Below are 23,019 nucleotides of genomic sequence, written 5' to 3' on the forward strand. Positions count from 1 at the left end.
AAGAGTCATCCTCCATTTACAGAGACTGTAGTCTTTCAATTATGAAAAAAAAACCACACACACAATTGATGCAGATAAGGAGACTTCATCATTCAAAAGGCAAGTTGCTTTGGAATGTCTTATATAAGGTATTGCAAACATAAACACACAAGACTTCCTTGACCTTCAAGTAAGAGAGGATTCTGCTACCAGCCGAAAATGTTCATATATCTACCCACCATATACGGGAAATTGGCCACAGAACTCATCTTACGGAAAGCGTAATGTTATGGGTTAGTCTTGATAAATGGTAACATTCTTACTTGATCAGTATGTTCTTGAAACCTAGGCACAGAACTGCTCCAACAAGATTCCCCAGGCCCTTAAAAAAGGAAGTGTTTGGTGAAGGTCAGACTGACACATCAGGGGATTGGGAAGGGGGGAAGACGGGAGAGACCCAGTCTGGAATCCTACCAGGTATGAGTCTTATGTTCTATATTTTGAATTAATAGCTGTGATGGTGATAGAGGATGAGGGGTGAAGTGATAATGCTTCAAACAAAAACATATCCAAGAAACTTGCAAAACAATCCGGGAAAAATCAAGATGTCTCTACTTACCTGTTATCAGTAACTTATCTGGTATCTGCACAGAAAGAACATATACTTTCAAGCACAAAGACATTTACTATGCTTCTTAAAAAAATTATTAGACACTTCTTTTTCCATAACTTGTTATCTCAGACAAAAATTAAAGAACTCTGGTCATCACCCAAAAATTTGCCCTGTAAATAAGGTCAAGGTGTCTTCCTGTCTGACCCTCAATTTTTAAACCACATCAACTACCACCCCCTTCAGGAATCAGAAGATTAAAGGAACACGTCACTCATTAATATAAAAGACTAGAGGACAATAAATGTCATATTACTGTGGCTTTAGCAAGACTCATTTCTATGATATTCCTGTAGGAGGTGCTACTGAGTTCAACAAGCTGTTAACACTATATTAACAGAGAGGCATTTCCTCAACTCATGTCTTTTTCATGTGCTAAGCTCCAGAATTTCCTAACAGATTGGCATTTTTGAAAAGAGAAATCTTTTGTGAGGTTCTGGGGCCAGCCTGCCTATCTTGATTCTTGTCCTACTTGCTAGCTGTGGGATCTCAGACAAGCGAAGTTCCGATCATACCAATACCTATCCTGGGGGCTTGTGAGGATTTAATGAGTTAATAATACATATAGAGCATTCAGAAGAATGTTTAGAACACATTACATTATTCAGTTAATATTATTATATTTTCATGGTCAGCGTATGTGTAGTTTGAAGAAAAGAAAAGCTCTGTATCTACTTATCAAGAACTAAGAACTAGAAAAATTATATTGAATATCTGCCTGGAAAATAAAAGTCCTGTAGAGGACTGCCCAAGTAAAAGAATATTTTGTGCTTAATGTATGTTTATGCATTTTATCAGTTTTTCCATTTTTAAAACAATTTTAAGAAGTGATTTCTTCCAATATTCCCCAGCATTGGGAAGACTCCCTTAGGAAATGAGGAAACACATATAAAACCCCTATTCCCCAATGACTATGGAGTTTCCATTTTGCCCAATTCCCAGGCTCATGTACTCTCAGCTCAAAGGAATCATGGCTTCTGAAAAAAGGGACCGAACTGAAATTTTTAGAAGGAGGATTAGGGTCTACTGTCAGGAACAGATAGATCTATAAAACTTACCATATAGTTTCATTCTTCTCAAGTTGTATCAAAGCATTAAAAGTAGAATACCTGGAAACTTACATTCTGATTAGATTTCATTAACAAGTTGAGATAAAATACATTATTAATGTATCAATAATGAACAGATGATTTGGTGTCAAAATGAAACGTCCACAGATTGCATAATGTATTAAGTAAAGAAATCAAGTTAACTGGAAGGGCTGCGTGGTGCTAAGTGGGTGAATGAAGTTGGTCTCCGAACCTACTAAGCTGATATTTAGCATTAATGATACTGAGTGCTCAAAATAGAACTTGATTTTCACTTGCTCCTATAGTTTTGCTTAGTTAGCTGGAGAGCCCAAAGATGATCACGACTCTGAAAATAAATTTAACAGATGGTCCCTTGAGATGTGAAACAATGGGCGTGAAGATACCCAAAGAAGTATCTGTCCTGGCAGATGACTTACTCCATTAACAGAATGCATCTGCGCACACAAGGCATCTTCAAAAAAGCAGAGGCTGGGGAAGAGGTTAGGGAGTAGAGGTATTATTAAAATGTGTTTCAATTAAACAGGGCACGAGCGCTTATTCCTAAACGAACATGACTTTCTTTAGGCACGATGACTTTGGCAAGAACATTTTCTTGCAGGTAACAGGGTGTAAAGCTTTCTCTGCCCATGCAACTGCCCACTGAGTACCTTTCCTTCCAACTCAGTTTCTAAGCACTGTTGGCGTTTAAGTTACTAGTGGTATGCACGGGTACTGAGTCAAGGTTAAAAAAGATGGACTGCTGGTACTTGTACATTAGGTGTGTATAAGGTGTTAAATATTTGGCTACTGAAATTAGAGAAGCCAGAGCCAAAAGGGAGGTGGTTAAAACCAGTAAAAACCTGCTTCAAATGTTATCTCCTCTAGGAAGCCTACCTCTCGACCCAGGCCCAGGCACATACTTTGATTACAGAAGTTGCTGAATTGCGTATCACTCCTCTGGAGTTTGCGCTGAGTGAGGGCAAGGGCCATTAGCTATGAATCCGCAGTGCTGATGCACAGGAGATGCTCACCACTGCTGAATGAATACTCTATTTCACATTTTACTTTCGTTTCACACTTTAATGAATGTCCCACCTAGGAAATATGGGAAATTATTTGAGATGAAGTGACCATATTTTCGATAGGTTTTTCCCCACAAAGCAGGTCTAATGTAGACTGCTATGCTTTTCTACGATTTCTTATTATTTGGTGTTATTCCAAATAATGACATCATACTTTACTCCCCAGCCTTCCTGGTTGGGCTTATTGTGCCAGTTACTGATTTATTGTCTCTGAACTTCAAATTTACCCTTTAATGCCTGTTGTAAAATAATGAATGCAATTCTCTGAAGCATTTCTTAGGAAACGTACAGCAAGAACGATCTGTTAAGCTCTCTCGGAAGGCGCGTGACGGAATAAGCAGGTGTCTTCGTTCTTGCCATATGTCCGGAATGGCCCTCCTAACACTATGTCCCCATGGCCCTCTCAGGGTAGGTACCGTGTGCTCCAGGCCTCCCATCCACCGGGGCACCCTGAGCCCTTTCAAGTGCACCAGCCCAGTGGCCGAGGCTCACCTGTGCCCTGGAGAGCTGCTTCCTGTTTCCCGTGGTGAATGTGGACAGATCTGGCCTCAACGACCCAATGACCTCTGCCAGACGGTGAACCGCAACCAGTGGTCCCTGACTAATAAAGTCAATATACAAGATTAGACCTTGACTGATACTGGTTGTCCACACAGAAGTCTGGAGCCTCCAAAGGAAAAATTGGGAGTCACTACTTTTGCTTCTGAACTTGGACCAGATTCTCAGGTATTTGTTAAGTGTGAAATATGTCATATTTTTATCCGTAGAGAAACTAAGCCCCTAGTTTAAGTTGATATTTTTCCAAGCCTTCCACTCAGAGGGAGCAGTTATATTACTTAAAGTCAGCATTTCAAGTTAACAGGGGGTGTCCATAATGCAAACAAAAATCCCTCAGCATTCTCTGCACGCAATTACCCGAAAGACACAAAGAGAACTATTACAGAAAAAAATATGAACTGATTTAAGAGTGGCCATGTAGCAAACACATCAGTGTTACTACTGAGGAACAGGCCCCTCAGTTACTCCCAGGGGAAGGTGCGGCGTGTTAATACCCAACTATCTCAGCAACGGTACCACCTGCACTGTGGCGAGCTTGAAGTTGGGTGCCGCACGGATCCGGGTTCAAATCCCAGTTGCGATACCTGAACCATGCGCCACTGGCCAAATTACATAATCTCTTGAGTTTCATTACCCTCCTTTGCAATGATGATGTTAAAATAGGCTAGACCCGCTTTATAGAATTGAGATTAAACAAGACTAGCAACCGCCACCACCATGGTTAATTTTCCCTCCTGTTTCCTCATTTTTCATAGGTAAGCACATTGAGGCACAGAAAAATAAAAGTTTTTACCAAGAGCACAATATAGATAAAGCTAAACCCAGGCGAAAGTACTCTTGATTTAATCCTTGGAGCACAAAGTACATACTAAAGAGCAGTAGTTCTGTCGAGGACAGTAACTTATTGAGTCTCTCCTATAGTTAGTTCCCTGACAAATGCCATTCTTTACCAAACGGGCTGTTGATGAGCCACTGGAAAGAAGCAGGATAAGTGCAATTTATATGATTATCATTTTGACAACTTACGTGTAATACTTTATGCTTTATCAAGTGCTTGACTAATAGAATATCTCATTTGATCACAACAGCCTCATCTTTAAAAGATCTATTTTTAAGTGATGGGGTAATAAAGAATTTCACAACCGAAGGAATTTCAGAAAACGTAAATCGTTTTTGGTGTGAATAAAGGCAAATCATGACTAATTAATGATTTTGTGAATAATTTCTCAACTTTGAATAAAAGCCCGTTTCCTTTCATTGTATCTATCATGTGCAGTAGAGGTTAGGTGAGAGGTTTAAAAGTATCCGCTTTCCTAGGAAGAAAAGGCTGCTCGAACTTGTTGCAAAAAATACAGATGAGTGATAAAATGTGAAGGTAAGCTTTTCATAGATCAAAAACATAAAAGACTGCTACTAACAGAGGCTAATCATTTTTCCAAACACATATTTATGCCTTATAATTTCATTCAATATTACAAGTCTAGACAAACCACACCTTTCCTCCAACCCAGCACCTGTCCCCATCTGCTGCAACCAATGGAAACACTAGGAAGTAAAATTTAAAAGTCCACAAAACTATTTAACATTATTTTATTGGAAGACTGCTGCTTTTTCCATTTACAGAAAGCTTAAATGTCTTCTGAAATATATCATTTGCTGTACATGACTTAATTTTTTGGATGCCGGTGATGTGGGCCGAGGAGGACTGTGTTTTGGACCGGGAAATTACATTACTGTTGCTGCATCATCTGACTGCACACGCCCACTCCGAATATTTGTAATACACCGCAACAAATTAACATGTACACTATTCTTCACCTCCCCCCCTTCTTTAACGTCCCCTGACCTAGTGCAGAGTCTAGTTAACTCACTCTTTCGTTAAGGCAAAAGCTTCCAGATGGTTCCTGCCGACTGCTGTCCTCTCCTCATTTTGACCTGCCTTGCATATCATGGCCAGCCTAACCTTACAGCAATTCTACGCCATTACTTCTGGTGACTGAAAAATCAACAGAAGTTTCTCATGAATACGGCCGTATCTAAATTAACAGTTAATTGTTACCTGCAACATATTTGGTTCTTTTACTTCTTCACATCACCTGAAACAAAGTCCGTCATGATGCAGTTGTGTGATGAGGCTACGTTTCCCTTGAACACGAAGATCTAAATGCCATTTTACTTTTTCTTCCACACTCTAAATATAATCCATTAACTCACAGCACCCCCTATCTTTCAATTAAAAGGTTAGAAAACTAGGCTTGCTTTTAACAGAATGTCTGAATGGCTGGCCTGTACGATTTAGCATGAAATTAAATCCGAAACGCAAAGAAGAAGAAAAAAAAAATCTAAAAATAAAAGTTCCATTTGACATTACACATAAGATAGCTGCACTAACACATATAAATCGCTTAGTATTGTTGCAGACAAAGGAGGTGGGCCAGCAATATATTGACGCCACAAAATAGTGAACAAACTCTGTAAGGGTCACCTGGAAATTGCAAGGGGAGAAGCAGGGCCATTTGACTTATAAACAGTCACTGATATTTCTTTTCATGCCCAAGTGTTAAAAGAAATGTGTGCTGCCTTTTCCTTAGAAGTCTTCCCAACATTTTACTCATTTTCCCTGTTTAAATGAGGAAAAAGATGAGCAGATATCAAATTTAATTTTTATATCCTCTCAGTGTGATACCTCTCAGTACTACAAAAACGAGTATCTATTACACACATACAATAAGATATAAATAATACATATAAAAGAAATAAACATATATACATATATATACATACATATATATATATATATATATATATATATATATATATACACACATACACACACACACATACACATATATATATATGTATCTATAAAAACTGGAGGACGGAGCCTGCCCAAACAGCATAGAGCTCATTCTCTAGAATAACCCAAACCGCGTTACTCAGATCAGTGCTACGGACAATTTCCTTACATAATCAGTGTAAGAGAGAAAACGCTTCTAGTCGGAATGAATTTGTACCAAAAGCTGCGAGGTGAACCCATGAAAAATCAAAATGCCTCAAGCGTACACGGTATTTCTGCTGTGCAGTTCCCGACTTTCCAAGGCAGGCAGTGGTGGCTACGAGCGCCCAGCTCCCTGCCGGGGAAACAGGTGCATTACCATGTACGCATGTCCGTCTATGGAAAACAGAGCTCCACGCCAGTGCTTATGGCTGTCTCAAGTTCTATTCCTCAGATATAAAAATTAAGAGAAAACAAATAATTTCAGTTAAAACTGAGAGTAACATAACTTGCAAGAGGTACTTTGAAAAGAGCATTTGGGGACAATTTTTAGTGTAACTGTTAATATGACAAAGGTTTTTAAGACTGCTTTGAAAAACACAGTTTGTAAAGAGTAATTGGATTAAGCATATTCTTAACAGCTGATATACTGGGGCTCCAATGGTTTTAGAAGCTCTTCGGTTAGAGCGTAGGCAGTGTGCTGTCAAACCACGTGGTCTGCTTTCTGGGGATTCCGGGTAGCATACACCAACACAAGCCTTTCTGTGACTGGGTATTTAAATCAGCACCCAATTTCAGGCCAGTTGACGTGCCGATCGTGGTAAAGCTGTTAAAAGAGAGAAACAGGCTCTTCTAACTTTTACAATAATTAGTGAAAAGTTCATACTATTGATGGAATAAAAAGGAGAGTTCCTGCCTACTTCATAAAATTTCCCTTCTACTCTCTTTCAAAGTTTTACATTCCACATCCGTTGTTTTCCTAATGTTAGATCAAGTTTAAATTCTTCCTTTCCTCTTGCAGACTTCCTTATAAGCTGTCCCAGGCAAACTACTAACCAACTTCAAGGATTTGCTAAACTTCTGTGTCCTGACATTTAAAATACAATAGAAGCTTTTTTGTATTTTCTCACATTTTATTGCACAAAACAAACTTGATTCAAATGCACTAAAAAACCAACATTTTGTGTTTAAGTTAACACTAATTCAAAATGTTTGGTAGGAAATAGCATAATTTATTTTAATATATTCCAACTTAATATGAAGGTGAGCAGTTTATTTCAGAAAGTTTAGATATTTTAACTATAGTTTATTACTGAAACAAATGTTTTGGTCTCTCTCTTTTATTTTTGACTTTTTAATTCTTCCTCTTTATAAGTTCACAGTGTCATTGAAGTGAAAAATAAGACTGATAGAAACCACTCTAAAACCTATGGCTTTATATACATAAAAAATTCAATAATGTTGCCACAACCCCTAATACAATGTGATCCTTATTTACTTACTATTATCCAGAATACACTTCTGTACATATTAAATTGTTCAAGTATATCTAGAGCAGTGCTTATGAAAAGTGAGGTCCCACTGCTTAAATTAACGGGCTTCTCTTTGACGCTCACTTCTAATTTCGACATAATTAGTTCTAACAATTTTTCCCATTTTACAATTTATCATACATTCTCAAATAGTCTAAAATGCTCACATGAGCCAAACAATTTAATTTACATTTCACTTTAGAACAGCACCAGAGGTTAAAAATGAATCTGACGAACCAAATGTTCTCTTTCTTTTACTAGTTACGGGTTGTTATTTATTTCTGTAACATTAAACTCAAGCTGAAAATGAGGACAACTCGGAGGACAAACTCGTTCACCCTAAATAAATAAACAACTCATCCACTTCGCGCTTGTATACCTAATTGCTTTCTTACAGCGTAGGTTCTAGTACCAGCTACTCAACTAACTAAGCCAGAGACCAACTTCTCATGTTGGAGGGCTAGGCCAGTCGGATGGGGTTCTCCAGGTTTGCTTTAAAACTTTCAAGAAACCTGGTAGCCAGTTCGTCGTCCACCACCCGGCTGTCACTTGACATGGTGACCGTTATGAGCTGGTGCCGCTGCAGTTGGGCATTCCCCTCTTCGTCCCGCGTGAGCTTGAGCACAGGCCGGAATCTCCCGACGGCCAGAATGCAGGCCTGAGGAGGGTTGATCACTGCAGTAAACTCGTCGATGCCAAACATGCCCAAGTTGGAAATACTAGGGGAAAACAGAACACTCTGAACGTGGCGCGTCCTCAGTCAAAGAACACTTTCCCGGAAGCCTACGTTTTTCCTTCACTAAAAAACTGATACAGAACCTAATACCAAGTTATCCAAAGACCAAAGACAAAGACAAACATACCATTCGCAACAGTATCAAAAAACAAGTACCGATACACATATAAATAGTATGTCTAATATAACATTCATTCAGCATTGAACTGGAAGACCTCGGCAGTAGAATATGACAAGAAAAAGAAACGATAAGGTACGAGAAGGACTGGAAAAAAGAAAGAAAACGGTCACGGGACGCCTGGGTGGCTCAGTCAGTTAAGCGTCTGACTCTTGGTTTCAGCTCAGGTCATGAGCTCACGGTGTGCGGGATCGAGCCCCACATTGGGCTCTGTGCTGGCAGCATAGAGACTCCTTGAGATTCTCTCTCTCCCTCTCTCTCTGCCCCTCACTCACTCACACACTCTCTCTCTTTCAAAATAAACTTAAAAAAAAAAACCAGAAAAAACAAGAAAATAGTCATTATTCATAGATGAATTGACTGTGTACACAGAAAATCTAAGACTCTACAGATAAAATAGTAGGATACGTAAGTGAATTTAGCTAAGTCACCAGATAAAAAGGCCAATGTAAAACTTCATTTTATATCTATATACAGGTTGCTGTAGTTAAAAATGGAATTTAAAAACAATACCATTTACAACAGTAGCAAAAAATAAATAAAAGAAATACATCTAATAAGACCTCTATGTAGAAGATTATAAAACAGAACTGAATGAAACCAAAGAACTGAATAAACAACGGTGTATACCATGTCCACTGCCTGGAAGATTCAATACTGTAAAGATGTTAATTCTTCTCACGCTGATTAAAAGACTGAATGCAATCCCAATCAAAACCCCAGCAAGGTTTGCATCTATGTGTCTGTATATGAAAAGTGGTAAGTTGATTCTGAAATGTATTTGCAAATATAAAGAGCCAAGAAAGACAGTTTTAAGGGTGAACAAAATTAAAGACCTCCCTTACCAGGTATCAAAGGTTACACCTTGGTGATACCGAGCAAGAGGGATGAACACACAGGCCAACTGAAGAGACAACACAGAACAGACCAAACACACACATGGTCACTTTCTCAGTGCTATGGAGAAGGAGTCAGCTCTTCAATAGGTGATCTTGGGTCAATGTAATTAATATCCATGGGGGGGGGGGGGGTACAGAATCTTGACCTTTATCTTCATACCATATACAAAATCCAATTTTAGATGGATTGTGATCTACATGTGAAAAGTTGTAAAACTTCTAGAAAATAACATAGAAAAATAACTTCATAATTCTGGGAGAGGCAAGAATTCTAAATAGAAAACAAATAGTACAAGCTGTAAAAACAAAAAAAAAAAAACCCTAAAAAATAGAATTTCATTAAAATTCACAACTTGTGTTCATTAAAAATCCATGAAGAAAGTTCCAAAGGCAAGGGACGCAGTGGGAAAGGATACGTGAAATAATATGTATCCTATAAAGAACTGTGTATCTGGAGCTAAGAGCCTTCCACATACCATTTTTAAAAATGGACATATCAACAGGTACTTTATCTGGTAAGTTACCAGATACCCTAAAGGCTGAAAGATAATGCAAATAGTATTCAATAGCATTAATTTGCCTGACCCCAAAGAGTACCACTACATACCTTAAGAATTGTTACAATTTAAAACCTAATGTTACTAAGCGTTGGTGAGAATATGAAGCAACGAGAATTCTCATGCGCTGTTACCGGAAGTATAAATTTGTATGACTGTTTTGGAAAACTGGCAGTATCCATCAAAGCTTTTAATTCAGGAGTTCCACTTTCAGGTCTATACAACAAATATATTCACCGTAAGACACCAATGAGAATGTTCACGGCACCGTTATTGGTAACAGCACCAAACTGTAAACAACAACATATGCCCAAGAGTAAAAGCAGACACTGGCGTATTCAGATGATATGCTACAAAATACTATACACTGCAAAAATAAATAACTACTTCACATGGCAGCATGGTAATCTCACAGACATTAATGTTGAGTGAAAGAAGTCAGACACTAAGGGATATATATTATTTACATAAAGACCAAAGGTAGCAAAACAAATCCGTGGTGATAATTTTCGGAAAGGTGGTTACCTTTGCCAGGGGGATAATTAGGAAGGGGTAAAGGGAAGCTTCTGGGATGCTGGTAACAGTCTATAACTTGCTTTGGTCGGTTACACTGAAACCTGTGTTCTTCCATTTTTTGAAACATTCACGCTACACTCAGTGTACTACATACATTGTATGAAGGTGACACTTAAAAACAGAGCTGATAATACCTAAAGGATCCAAATGTTAATATTTTCCCCTGAAGTATCTTAAAATAAAAGAGCACAAGTAGAAAACAAAAGTAGAAGTTTATAAATGTATTATATTTATAATATATTTCTTAATGTTTATTTATTTTTGAGAGACAGAGAGAGCATGAGCAGGGGAGGAGCAGAGAGAGAGGGAGACACAGAATCCGAAGCAGGCTCCAGGCTCTGAGCTGTCAGCACAGAGCCCGACGCGGGGCTTGAACCCACTTACCGTGTGATCATGACCTGGGCCAAAGTTGGACGCTTAACCAACTGAGCCACTCAGGAGCCCCTATAAATATACTTTTTTAAAGCTTCAGAACCTGCATGTCATTCTGAGAGCACACGAACAGGTTAACTAGCTAATACTAGCAGGCTCCTACCAGCCTCGATATTTCGCTTAGAGTAAAACAAAAGTGTTTCAGAACATAGATGAAAAGGACGGACTTCTAGATCTGGTCGTCTGGTTTTGCTTGTTTGTTTTTAATTTTTTTAATGTTTATTTATTTTTGAGAGAGAGAGAGACAGAGCGCGCGCGCAAGTGGGGGAGGGGCAGAGAGAGAGAGAGAGGCAGACACAGAATCCTAAGCAGGCTTCAGGCTCCGAGCTGTCAGCACAGAGCCCGGCGCGGGGCTGGAACCCACAAACTATGAGATTGTGACCTGAGCTGAAGTCAAATGCCCAACCGACTGAGCCACCCAGGTACCCCATGGTCGTCTGTCTGACGCTACTGATAATTCAGAGTTTAAATTTTACCTAAAAGATCCACCTTGGTATTCTTCAGGTAACAGTTTTCCATCTCTCGCTTTCTTTGATAGAGCCTGAGAAAGAAAAATACACGTTGAGCCCGACAACCAGCACCATGTTATGCAGCTGATTTTGCCCCTTGTAATACTTGTCTGGGGTACACACTCATCGCTGATGTGCCCTCACTGACTCTATAAGACATATATATATACACACACACACATACATACATACACACACACACGTCATTTTCTCTAACACAATTCAAAAATGAACAAGTTAGAGCACAGATCATCTACGAAGCTAAAAATGTGAACTGAAACTCTACAAAACTTACTTCCCTTTAAAAATTCTTCCAGTATTAGAATTACCCCATATACCATAACTATGCAGCATGTTTTCTATAGATACAATGAAATTATTCTGCCTATAAAGATTTTTTTGTGAGACAAAGTATTAGAAGAAACCACTCTTGTCGACCCAGTAGCTTTTAAATAAATTTTGTCTAATGACAACCATCACACAACCAACATATTAGTTTTCATCTTTCAATGTTTCCTTCTTTTTTATAAAACTGAAACATACACATCATATCTATCACTTCAGACAGCTGCAAAAAAAAAGCAGAATTGTATATTTCACTCTCAGTATTATAAGCATCTTCTGTGTTGTTAGTCTTTATAAATGATTTTTAAATGTCTGCTTAACATTCTAAAGACTACATCTGCCACAATTCAGTCATGCCCCCAGTGTTTTAATTTGGTCCACTGGTTTCAATTACTTCATAAAAATCTTCAGAGGTGCAATTACAAAGCTCTAGGACATACACATTTTTTGGGTTCTTGATCTACAGCTGAAGCAATTCCTGAATGAGCTAGTCCAATTTACACCTGCCACGAGGACTGTAAGAATATATTAACTTCATACCACTCTCAGCAAAATTGATTTCTAAAAACTGACAGAGGAAAAGACAGATGACACTCTGAGAATGACGTTAAGAAAAGTAGTTCAGGGGCGCCCGGATGGCTAAATCTGGCTGAGCATCCAACTCTCGATTTTGGCTCAGGTCACGATCTCAAGGTGTGTGGGTTCGAGCCCTGTGTCGGGCTCTGTGTTGACAGACAAACCTGTTTGGGATTCTCTCTCTCCCCCTCTCTCTGCCCCTCCCTTTCTTTTTCTTTCTCTCAAAATAAACATTAAAAAAAAGGAAGGAGTTAAATATTCCTTGACTTGCGCTTGCAATTGACTACCCTCGTGTTAATTTTTTGTTTTAATGCTTTAAAGACAAAGAAATGGAGGTGGAGTCATTACGTATGAAAAATTAATAAGGAACTAATTCAGGAGGGGAAGAAAGAGAAAAATGAAGCCACTGTCACCTGGGGAGGTAAAATAAATCTGAGGCTTACTAAATTTTCTGTACTATAGAGCTAACATAGTCACCATTTTTGAAAAATAAAACATTCTTTAAAAGTCTAAAAATGATCTCAACATATCACTGTGACTTACTGACAACCGAGATGACTACATATTTATCAATACTAGTTGGATACAGTTATTTACAAAACTACTTGGATCCAAAATGAATACTGAAAAGATGAACTTAGACTTGTATGGTCCTTGGACTATCAGAAATATCAGAAATAGGACAATCTCCAAATGTGTTTTTTCTGCCTTAAGCGATGTAGCTGTTCACATGATTTAAACAGACATGTATCATGAACTTTGAAAGGTATCGATTGATTGATTGAAAGGCAGTTCTTTAAAGGCAGATGATCACAACAATCCTGATGAATTACTAGGCCAAAACAAATAAAACACATGTTCATTTTAAAAACTGGACTGCAAGCCCACATAATACACTTAAAAAAACATCTCTCTATAGACTGTAAACATATCAGCAGGATACTCCTATCAATGAACACTAAAAGCCTGGCATAAGAATAATTCTGAGGAGCATCACTGGTTTTACAAATTCCTAATTCTCACTGGGATTTCCTGGCAATGTAAACTTAAAATCAAAACACATGTTACCTGAAGCCTCGTGCCGAAAGGATGTAATACAAGATGACTTAGGAAATATTTCTAAAATATGTCACATTCCTTACTAACTCATTTAAAAAACATACCGGGTACATCGAGGAAAACTTTGCCTCTGTCTTTTAAAATGTTATAACTAATGAAGCATGGGATCTAAGGCTTGTTACTATATTACTTTATTTAGGGAATAAAAACTTGAACTTAGCTAAGGCATGCCTTTAGCACCACACAATGACATCCTTAAGGTTCGTGAGGGTCAAGAAGTAAAAACTTAGTGCAGGTATTAACCTGGTCCACAGATGGAGCTCCAGAGACCCGCAAACTCCTTGAAAAGTTCATTTCAATACAAGCTTATCGAAAATTAAACAAATAAATTCACGGAGCACCTACTATCTCCATGCACTCTTTCTTCTAGAATTGGATATATGGCAAGAGCAAGACCGTCAACATCACACAGGAAGGAACAGAGAAGGATCAACAAATAAAGAAATGAGGTGATCTCAGAGAATGATCAACTGCAGGAACACAATAACACAGGATAATGTCAGGAAGCTACTTCAGCAATGGAAGCCACAGGAGCCCTAAGAAAATGGCTCGTGAATTGAGAAAAGCCCCGATTTAAATAAAACCTCACCTCTACTGCTTTCTAGATGCATCACCGTGGGCAGATTTCTTAACGGCACTAAAACTCCATTTCCTCCATTTCAAAATGGGGGAATTAAAGTTTCAACTAAGATACGGGGCTGATTAAATACAGTGCTTAGCCTGGTGTCTCACACATGCTAAGAAGAGAGAGTGGAGTGTTGGTCACAGGCGGCAGGGTGGGAGAGGGTGGGAGGGAGTGGGAGGGAGTGGGAGGGAGTGGGAGGGGGTGGGAGGGGGTGGGAGAGGGTGGGAGAGAGAAGCAGGGAGAATAAGAAGCATAGAGGAGCAGCCAGCGCACACTGAAACTTAAGGGTTGCCAGGAATTACAGGAAAACCTCAAGGACTGTCACAGAGGCCCTAGAACATTCCAAAGGGTCAAGGCTGCCCTTCCCATTGCGGAGAGGCTGCTCACACTGCTTCCTTACACCTCAACTTAGCTTCTTTCAGGATATAAGAAAATGGGAACGCTAACACTGCTAATTTAAGAACATGTATTATCATAGTAAAATTAGTAAATTGGTCAAAAGCAAAGAGACTTTCCTATAATGCTTAATTTTAAAAATTTTATAAGAAATACATAAATATTAAAAATAAGAGATATAAAAATACGTAAGAAAATTCTAACTTTATAGTGAAATTTAACCTCATTTGAATTTCACAAGAACACTAATAATACATGTATTCTCATTGTTGTTGAAAACTTTTGATGACTAAAAGGCACACAACTATCTTAGTAAACCAACGTATCTTACTTTGACTTCTGAATTGGTCGAACTAAGTCACCACTCAATTAAGAAAAACAGTTGCATTTTTATCTATAAAAACACATTCTGCTAATCTTTTCAAAGAGGAGCAAAGAAAGAGCTAACAATGTCCATTCCACTAAGGCCAGCATTAACTGTATCTAACTCGAAGATTCTAAGAGTATGCTTTTAAAAGCAGATTAACTTGTGTTCGTGTATTTTGGGCAAATACGTATATCTACGACGTGTATACTGTCAGCTCCCCAAAGAAATCTTATCTTCTACTTTTAAAAGTATACTTGCTCATCCACTATGTATATACAACTGGTCTTGGTAAATAAAAAAAAGAGAAGAATCATTTATCTAAATGAGTCTGAAATGTTCAATTCTAATGCTGTAAGAGAGGTGACACTTCCGTCAAAAAATACCTCTGGAAATTATACAGGCTGTCAGAGCCGATCTATTGCCCGTGTTCCCATGCTGTTCAATGGGATATTCTGGGGGAAATCACACTCCTCCATATTGGAGCTAGAAAAACTGCTTTTAAAGAAACTCAGGAAAAATCCAGTACTTTTGCTTCTGGAAAATGAAGGGCTTTTAGTGGTCTCAATTGTAGAGAGGAAATGAATAAAATTAGTTTTGAAGAATAAAACACTGTGAACAGTGAGATCTACTCACCACCTTCACAGAAATACAGTTTCAGCTTTAACTTTAAAACTATCTAAAATATCATCTTTAGAGTGGAATTCTAGACTTTGGGAAATAAAGCATTCACCTGTAACTTGAATACAGTAAACCCTAATCTATCTGTATGTTATTTCTGAATTTTTGAATATTAAATTTTCTTAAAATGGTTCCTACCTAGATAAAACCTTAAAAACTTTCATACACAATTGACAATCACTTGAAAATACTAATACATAAATATCTCTATCACAGTGTGACTAGATCATGTCAAGACTTTACCAGAGAGTAAATACTAACATTTTGAAAGCACAGGATTTCCTAAGACATACCTTTACAGAGTCAGCAATTTCCCGTATACCCTTAGCGGCAGCATCTTTTATGATTGGCGTAATTAAACCTTTATCTGTTGCCACAGCCACTGAAATGTCAATAAAGGGCAGTTGCTTTGGGCCCTCTCCATCCCAGCTTACATTAACATCTGGCATTTGCTATGAAACAGAAATAGAAAAAACATGTCACTAAAGAAGCAGCTTTAGAGCAAGGCGGTTACAGAAAAATAACTAAAATTATTCTGCATTTTTGAAAGTGAATATAGGTGGACAGAGCAAACAAATGAAGATCTGGTTTGAAACAATGATTTGGATCTCAGTGTTAAATGTCATCTTTGTTTGGGAAGAATAAACATACCATCTTTTTTGAAGCAAGCTTCAGGAAACACTGATGGACCTGTTTTGATAGCTGTATACTAAATCATGGCTAAAAAAAGGTCTCCCTTTGTTAAATCTGATTACTAAAAAGCATTTAACATTTGCCATACTTCCTGCCTCATACAGTGATCAACATGGCCTTAAGGAGAAGAGAAGAAGGGAGGGGAGCGGGGTAGCAACATTCAGCCACATAATTCCTGAGGCATGTAGACGGCGCAATTATCTAGCGCAGCCCTGGCGGATATCATCCGGCCCCTAATAAGTGACTTATGTATTTAAGAGAGATTTCCCAGGCTTCACCAACATATGACAGATACTGTGTATGAGCATGCATGTGTTTAATATACATACAACTACACAGAAGACGAAAAGAGCAGAGGAAATGGCTAAACGCCTGGAGCCCGTGTATACTGACACTGTTGCCAAGTATCGGAGAAAGTGATGGTGAAAAACAGCAAACACAGACGAATTTCTCTTCCCACTCTTCACTTGGGTAACAGCCTACCTAAGTGTACTTCTGAGCCCTCCCCGAAGAGGCCTTTCCCACTGTGCTCCTCCCCGGCCTGTTATGTTCACTCCTGCTGCTTGTTCATTCGAAGTCATCAAAGCTCATTTGTCAAAAGCAGACACGGCGAAGTCGCAAACCCCCCGAAGATTTTAAATTCTTACAGAGGACGCTAAAGTAAAAGAGGAGGAAGAAAAGCCCCTCCCAAGTAAGGAATATCTGGCAAAAGAAGTGTAATTACACAGCCATGCAACAAAAGCCCAGGGGACATGGTCTCAGTTGTAGGCAAAGGAAAATTCATACCCTTAAACTTTCTTATTCGTATTTATAATCATTATTTCACATTTTCTAATAAAATATTTTCAACCGAAGTCTAATCTAATTCTACTCTGCAGCTAAGGAAATGACGGAAGGAATACATAAACAATATAAAAGACTGAGCACACAAATATACATTAATAACAGTGAGACAGGGTCTAGAATAATGCCAGCCTTGAGGACATTACGATATTAGAAGAAACAGATTTAAATAACATTAGGCTAGTTAAGTTTGGGAATCCAGATGAAATGAGTGATTTTCTGGGAATACAGAAGTTTCCAAAAGTGATTCAAGAAAAAGCTGAAAATTAAACAGCTCAATAATTATGGGGGAAAATGAGAAAGTCATCAAGTCTACCTCCTCAAAACAGAACTAGGCTGAGATATTTTTATTGGTGAATTCTATAAACTTCAAGAAATAAAAATCTTTATAATAAAGAAAAAAGTACAGAGAAAGGAAAGAGAAAAAGGATCCAAATTCATTTTAAGAAACCACCGATTTAAAAAAAACCTGATAAAACTAGCACAAAATTTAAATTACAATCATGATTCCTAATACAAAATTATGAAATGAAATGTAATGACCACTGGAGATTCACTTAAGGAGGGCAAGAATGATTCATAATTAGAAAATCACTAATACAATTCAAAATATTATTTGGTCAAAACACAAAAGCATATGAACCCTTAGATACAAATGGCTAAGAAAAGGCATGACTTTAAAATTCTCCATTACTGTATTGTCCAAGAAATAAAAACAAATTCCTTATAAGCATACTTTAAAGATAGCACTTAATACGCAGTGATCCAGAAAAATAGCCTGGTTATAGAAAGAAAGGCAGGACGGAAAATGGTGCAGAGCAGGAAGGCAGGAAGCCTGGGTTTCCAATCTACGTGTCCAGCCAGACACCCCACCGCTCACCTGCCTTCCTGGCCCCTCCAATGGGACACCATTTGGCTTCTCGAACTGAGTTACGTCCAAATCCAGCTCTAGAACTCCTACCTCGAACCTGCTCCTCTCTCACATTCCCAATCTCTGCACGTGGAAAGCTCCATTCCTCCCAATGCTTGGGCCAAAGGCCTTGTCCTTTCTCTCACACCCCACATCCAATCCATCAGTAAATTTTGTTGGCTCTACTTTGAAACGTATCCAAAATCTCACCTTCACCCTAGCCACCCTCCAAGCTGCCCCGAGTCCACACCACTGTCAGGGTCCACAGCCTCCCAGGAGAGCACTGCTGCCCCCTGGCCTCTCTACGGGCTGCATTCCTCAAACCACCAGAACAGTCACTCCTTTTTCTTTGTAAAGGTGAAGTAGACCGTCAGTCCTCTCTCAATCCCCTCCAAAGGCTTCCTTCCCCTTCATAATAAAATCCCTAGTCCTTTCCATGGCCACCAAGGCTTCACCTACTTCAGGGCCCTCTCCACATTCCCTCTTTTAATATCATCTGTCCAATCTCATCTCCTACCTTCTCTCTCTGAGGCACACTTTGTCCCTGGGGCCATGTCTGAAAGGCAGCACTCGCCCCTCCCAGCCGTTGTGTCCGTAGTTCCCTCTGCCTGGAGCACTCTTCTACCAGGTGTGTCTGTGGCTCACGCCCTCTTTTTTGGGCCTTGGCTCAGTTATCACCTTGCCAGAGAGGCCTTCCTTGCCTAACTGTGCACAATGACACCCCTACTCCGCTTTCTCTTGCTCCTCAATACTTTCACTATCTGACAAATACCGGTCTCTTCCATCCAGAGTGTAAGCCCCAGGAGAGCAGAAAACATGTAGGCGTTCGTTCACTATTGTACCTCTAATGCCTACAAAGTACTCAGCACAACACCGGGGACCAATTAGTATTTGCTGAATGGTCTCTGTTCCGCTATAATTAGTCGTAAGCCCCACTGATTCTCAGTTTCATTTGTATTACTGAGGGGGTAAGACTACATGATATATTTTTAGCAATAACGTTATAAAATTTTGGGGACTTAAAAATCAGAGTTCCACTTATCATATAAAAATCCCAAGACATGAGACTATTTAAAATTTTTTTTTAATGTTTATTAATTTTTGAGAGACAGAAAGAGCACGACTGAGGAGAGGCAGAGAGAGAGAGACAGAGACAGAGACAGAGACAGAGACAGAGACAGAGACAGAGAGAAACACTTCTAATCTGAAGCAGGCTCCAGGCTCCGAGCTGTCAGCACAGAGCCCGACACGGGGCTCAAACTCAGAAGCCATGAGATCATGACCTGAGCCAAAGTCGGACGCACAACCGACTGAGCCACCCAGCCGCCCCAACATGAGACTAAAAGAAGCCAAAATTATTTGGGGTCTGCTACTTACTTTAAGGGTAACAGCTGCTGCCTTGATGATAAAATCGTTTACTGATACTTTAATGTCATCTGAAAGAAAAAGAAGCATATCAAAATTAGGGTTCATAATGAAACTTTAACATTGACCATTATGATTGCAAACTTATTCATTAACAAACCATAATGAAAAATATTGTTAAGTTTTTGTTTATTCGCTTAGCAAAATTTCCCTGATTAGAAAAACTTATATGAGGCCCTGGATAAATAATATTAGCCATACATGTAGACAATTACTTCTGGAACTCGATTATAATTCTTTTAAAGCTTAGATATCATATACAAGAACTTGAAGGATACATTATAACCATAATTAGAAAGAACCAACTCCTATGTCTCTAAAAACACAAATGGTCTCCCTGTATAGATTCAGATGATTCATTTTTTTCTCTTATCCTTTTCAAATGTCTTCATTCTGCATGAGCTATATAATATATTGATTATACTAGAACAGTGGTAACACACTTTAAATATATCTATATCTATCTATCTATCCATCCATCCATCCATCCATCCATCCATCTAGAAAGAAATTTCTTACTAATGGAGTGGACACCAAAAAAATTTAAGACCAATGAGCTGCTTTTTAACTTAACAAAACAGGATATAGCAAAGGCCAAAGATGAAGCAATGTTGGCACAGGTCCTGGTGCAATGAACAAAATGAAGTTTTCTGTCTAGTTTTATGGTGATTCCATTAAATCAATTTCCTTCCAGTATACATAATGATTTCAAGGTAAAGCTGAGGTCCCCTCCCTTCCCACAGAGCTGATCATAACTTAAGCATTTGATTTATACTTTTGCTTTTCCAGGAGGGTAGGAAAGTATTGAAAAATGTAAACTACACTTGATTCTCTATTGCAATGGCTTCTAGACAAAGCGTTTAAGATAAAGATCTCGTCAATGGTATGTGGCAAGATAAACAAATCCCGTTACTATAGTATCATGGAATTGTATATGAACAATAGCTCATTCCCAAGGCATGCTGGAGATTTCAGAAAGACACTAGATGAATTACCATAAACCCAAATACTGCCAAACTGTCATGGTAAGAGTCACCTGCTCATCCAAATCATTGCTCTTTTAATTCAGATTTCCAGAGACATATTTTTGTTTGCTTGTTTTAAACCTCTTTATGAGTAGAAATGTGAGTGGATTTCCAGTGCTTAGAGAATTTTAATGATAGCCACATATAAAAGACTTGGTCTACATAAATTCCAATATGTGGACAGATATTAGGAACTCATTATGCTTACTCTTCATGGCTCCCTCAACCTCCTTCTCACTTTATCTACTATCCATAGGTATCCACAGTGAAGACTTCCCGAACTATCCACCGGCTGATGATTCCCAATCTACTGCCTGAGTCCACAGTGCTCACCTAAATTCTCTGCCCTCATCGTACTCCAACATTTAGTACTCTTGAGTTGATCACTTTCTTCACCTCAAAACACTGTCTCTTACTGGCTCCTGTGTCACTATACTCTCCATTGTTTTCTTCCACTCTTTACCACTTACTCATTTTCTATCCCTTCCTTTCAAAGGTGGAATCTTCCCAGGCAAGAACTTCCTGTTCCATGACTTTCATACCATTCATATGCTGATGATTCCTTCAAATGCTACCTCTAATCCCCATGCATCAGGAGCTTCAGGCTTATTATATGTCCAATTTCTCACATGACATTTCTCTTAGGCACTGAAAACCAAAAAAGTGCAAAGGAGATTTTTTCAAGTTATTTTATTTTTAACTCTTTATTACGGAAATTTTCAAATATATAGAAAGGAGACTGTTGGTGACATTGACTGAGAAGAATAAGAAATAGTTTGTGAGGGAATATCAAACATTTTCATTTGCCTATCATTACAAAACAGTGCAGACAGGCTTATAGAATACTATATTATAACTATACAAGAAAGAGGACTGGAGATAAATAATGTGGGCTCTAAGAGCCCCTCCTCCCCGAAAATTCCTAATTGCAAAGACATACCAAACCTGGGACCATGAAAAGATACTAGACTAATCCATCCCTCCACTGAAATAGTACTGTTTCCTGCCTCATGAAAGGAAGAAACAAGGAAAATTATTCCCCTTATGATCTCTATATCATGACTAAGCAAGTACACTTAATATCTATAAAGAGAGATTCCAGGGTTAACTTTTTGAATACAGAGAATTTTCTTTGAAGTAGCTTTCCATTTATTTCCTTGAACTTTTAAAAGCTGTCAGGCTGTCTTTGTATGAATTCTTCAAAGTGTGTATCTAAATTGAAATATCAGTTCTGTTGTCACTTAACATGTAGAAACCCAGAAGAGAATGTTTTTCCCACCCTAATAGAGCAGAAGAAAAGCAGAAGTTACAAAATCACAACTTTTCTTGAGTCCATTAGGGAGCCAAGGTTACAAGGCAAACAAGTGAACTGAACGTCAAGGGTGATGGCTCCCCTCTGAGGAAGGACGAGCACACAAAATGATTAACTGCTGTTGGAATATGGGAAAGTACAGGACAAAGTATGGGACAATGCGCATGAACAAAGGGGGTATCAGCAGACAGATGGAAACTATAAAACAGCATTCGAACGGACATCTCAGGGAAAAAAAACATGCTATCAAAGACAAAGATTTTTTTTGTTAAGATTCACAGACTAGACATAGCCAAGAAAAGAGTCAGTGACATTGAAGCTAGATCAACAAAAATTATCCAAATGGAAACACAAAGAGGAAAAAAAAAGATTAAAAAAAAAAAAAAAAGAGAGAATAGGGGATCTAAGAGCTTTAGACAATTCAAACAATTGAGTATTTATAATCAGAGTTCCAAAGAGAAAACACATGAAGCAGAACATAAGTGAAATATAATGGCTAGGAGTTTTCTGAAATTAATGAAAGACAACAAACCACAAATCCAAGAAGCTGAGAGGAAACCCCAGCAGGATAAATACAGTATAAAAAAAACGCTAAAGCATATAATAATCAAACTGCTAATGGAGAAAATCTTGAAGACAACAGTGCCGGAGGGGAGACATCATTATAGAGGGGAACAGAGATATTAAGAACGGCAGCAGATATTTGGAAAGTCAGAAGATAATGGAATGGGATCTTTCTTTCAAGTAGTGAAACCAAAAATCTTTTTACTCAAAACTCTATACCCAGCAGAAATACCAAGAACGAAGGAGACACACCCATCAGGATGGTTGCCAACAAGTGTTGGCAAGGATGTGGAGAAACTGGAACCCTTGGGCACACCTGATAGGAATGCAAAATGGTACAGTCACAATGGAACACAGCATGGCAGCTCCTCAAAATATTACAAATAGAATTACCATATGTTCCAGCAATACTTCTGGGATAGACCCAAGAGATGTGAAAGCAAGGACACAGAGAGCGATGTATACCCCCTTGTTCATAGCAGCATTATTGACAAGTCAAAAGGTGGAAGCAACCCAAGTGTCCACTGACATATAAATAAACAAAACATGGTAAATACATACAATAGAATATTATTCAGTCTTAAAAA

At 38.5% G+C, this 23,019-nt stretch overlaps 1 protein-coding gene across 2 annotated transcripts in view; it reads right to left on the minus strand.

Moving 5' to 3' along the window:
* Positions 1-6,670: 6,670 nt before the first annotated feature.
* The window catches only part of PDHX (pyruvate dehydrogenase complex component X), a 70,494-nt gene continuing 54,145 nt past the window's right edge, over positions 6,671-23,019 (minus strand). The window contains exons 8-12 of one of the 2 annotated variants that reach the window (XM_019470082.2): positions 19,484-19,542; positions 15,954-16,112; positions 11,522-11,586; positions 8,180-8,386; positions 6,671-6,961 (exon numbers count right to left, since the gene is read on the minus strand). In XM_019470082.2, the coding sequence (XP_019325627.2) occupies positions 6,817-6,961; positions 8,180-8,386; positions 11,522-11,586; positions 15,954-16,112; positions 19,484-19,542 (635 nt within the window). In that variant the 3' untranslated portion in view covers positions 6,671-6,816. Of the gene's footprint in view, positions 6,962-7,346; positions 8,387-11,521; positions 11,587-15,953; positions 16,113-19,483; positions 19,543-23,019 lie in introns of those variants that run through there. The other variant, XM_019470084.2, reaches the window with a different exon arrangement.

Source organism: Panthera pardus, unplaced genomic scaffold (genome assembly GCF_024362965.1).
Source record: "Panthera pardus isolate Hobbes unplaced genomic scaffold, ASM2436296v1 HiC_scaffold_12, whole genome shotgun sequence".
Lineage (NCBI taxonomy): Eukaryota > Metazoa > Chordata > Mammalia > Carnivora > Felidae > Panthera > Panthera pardus.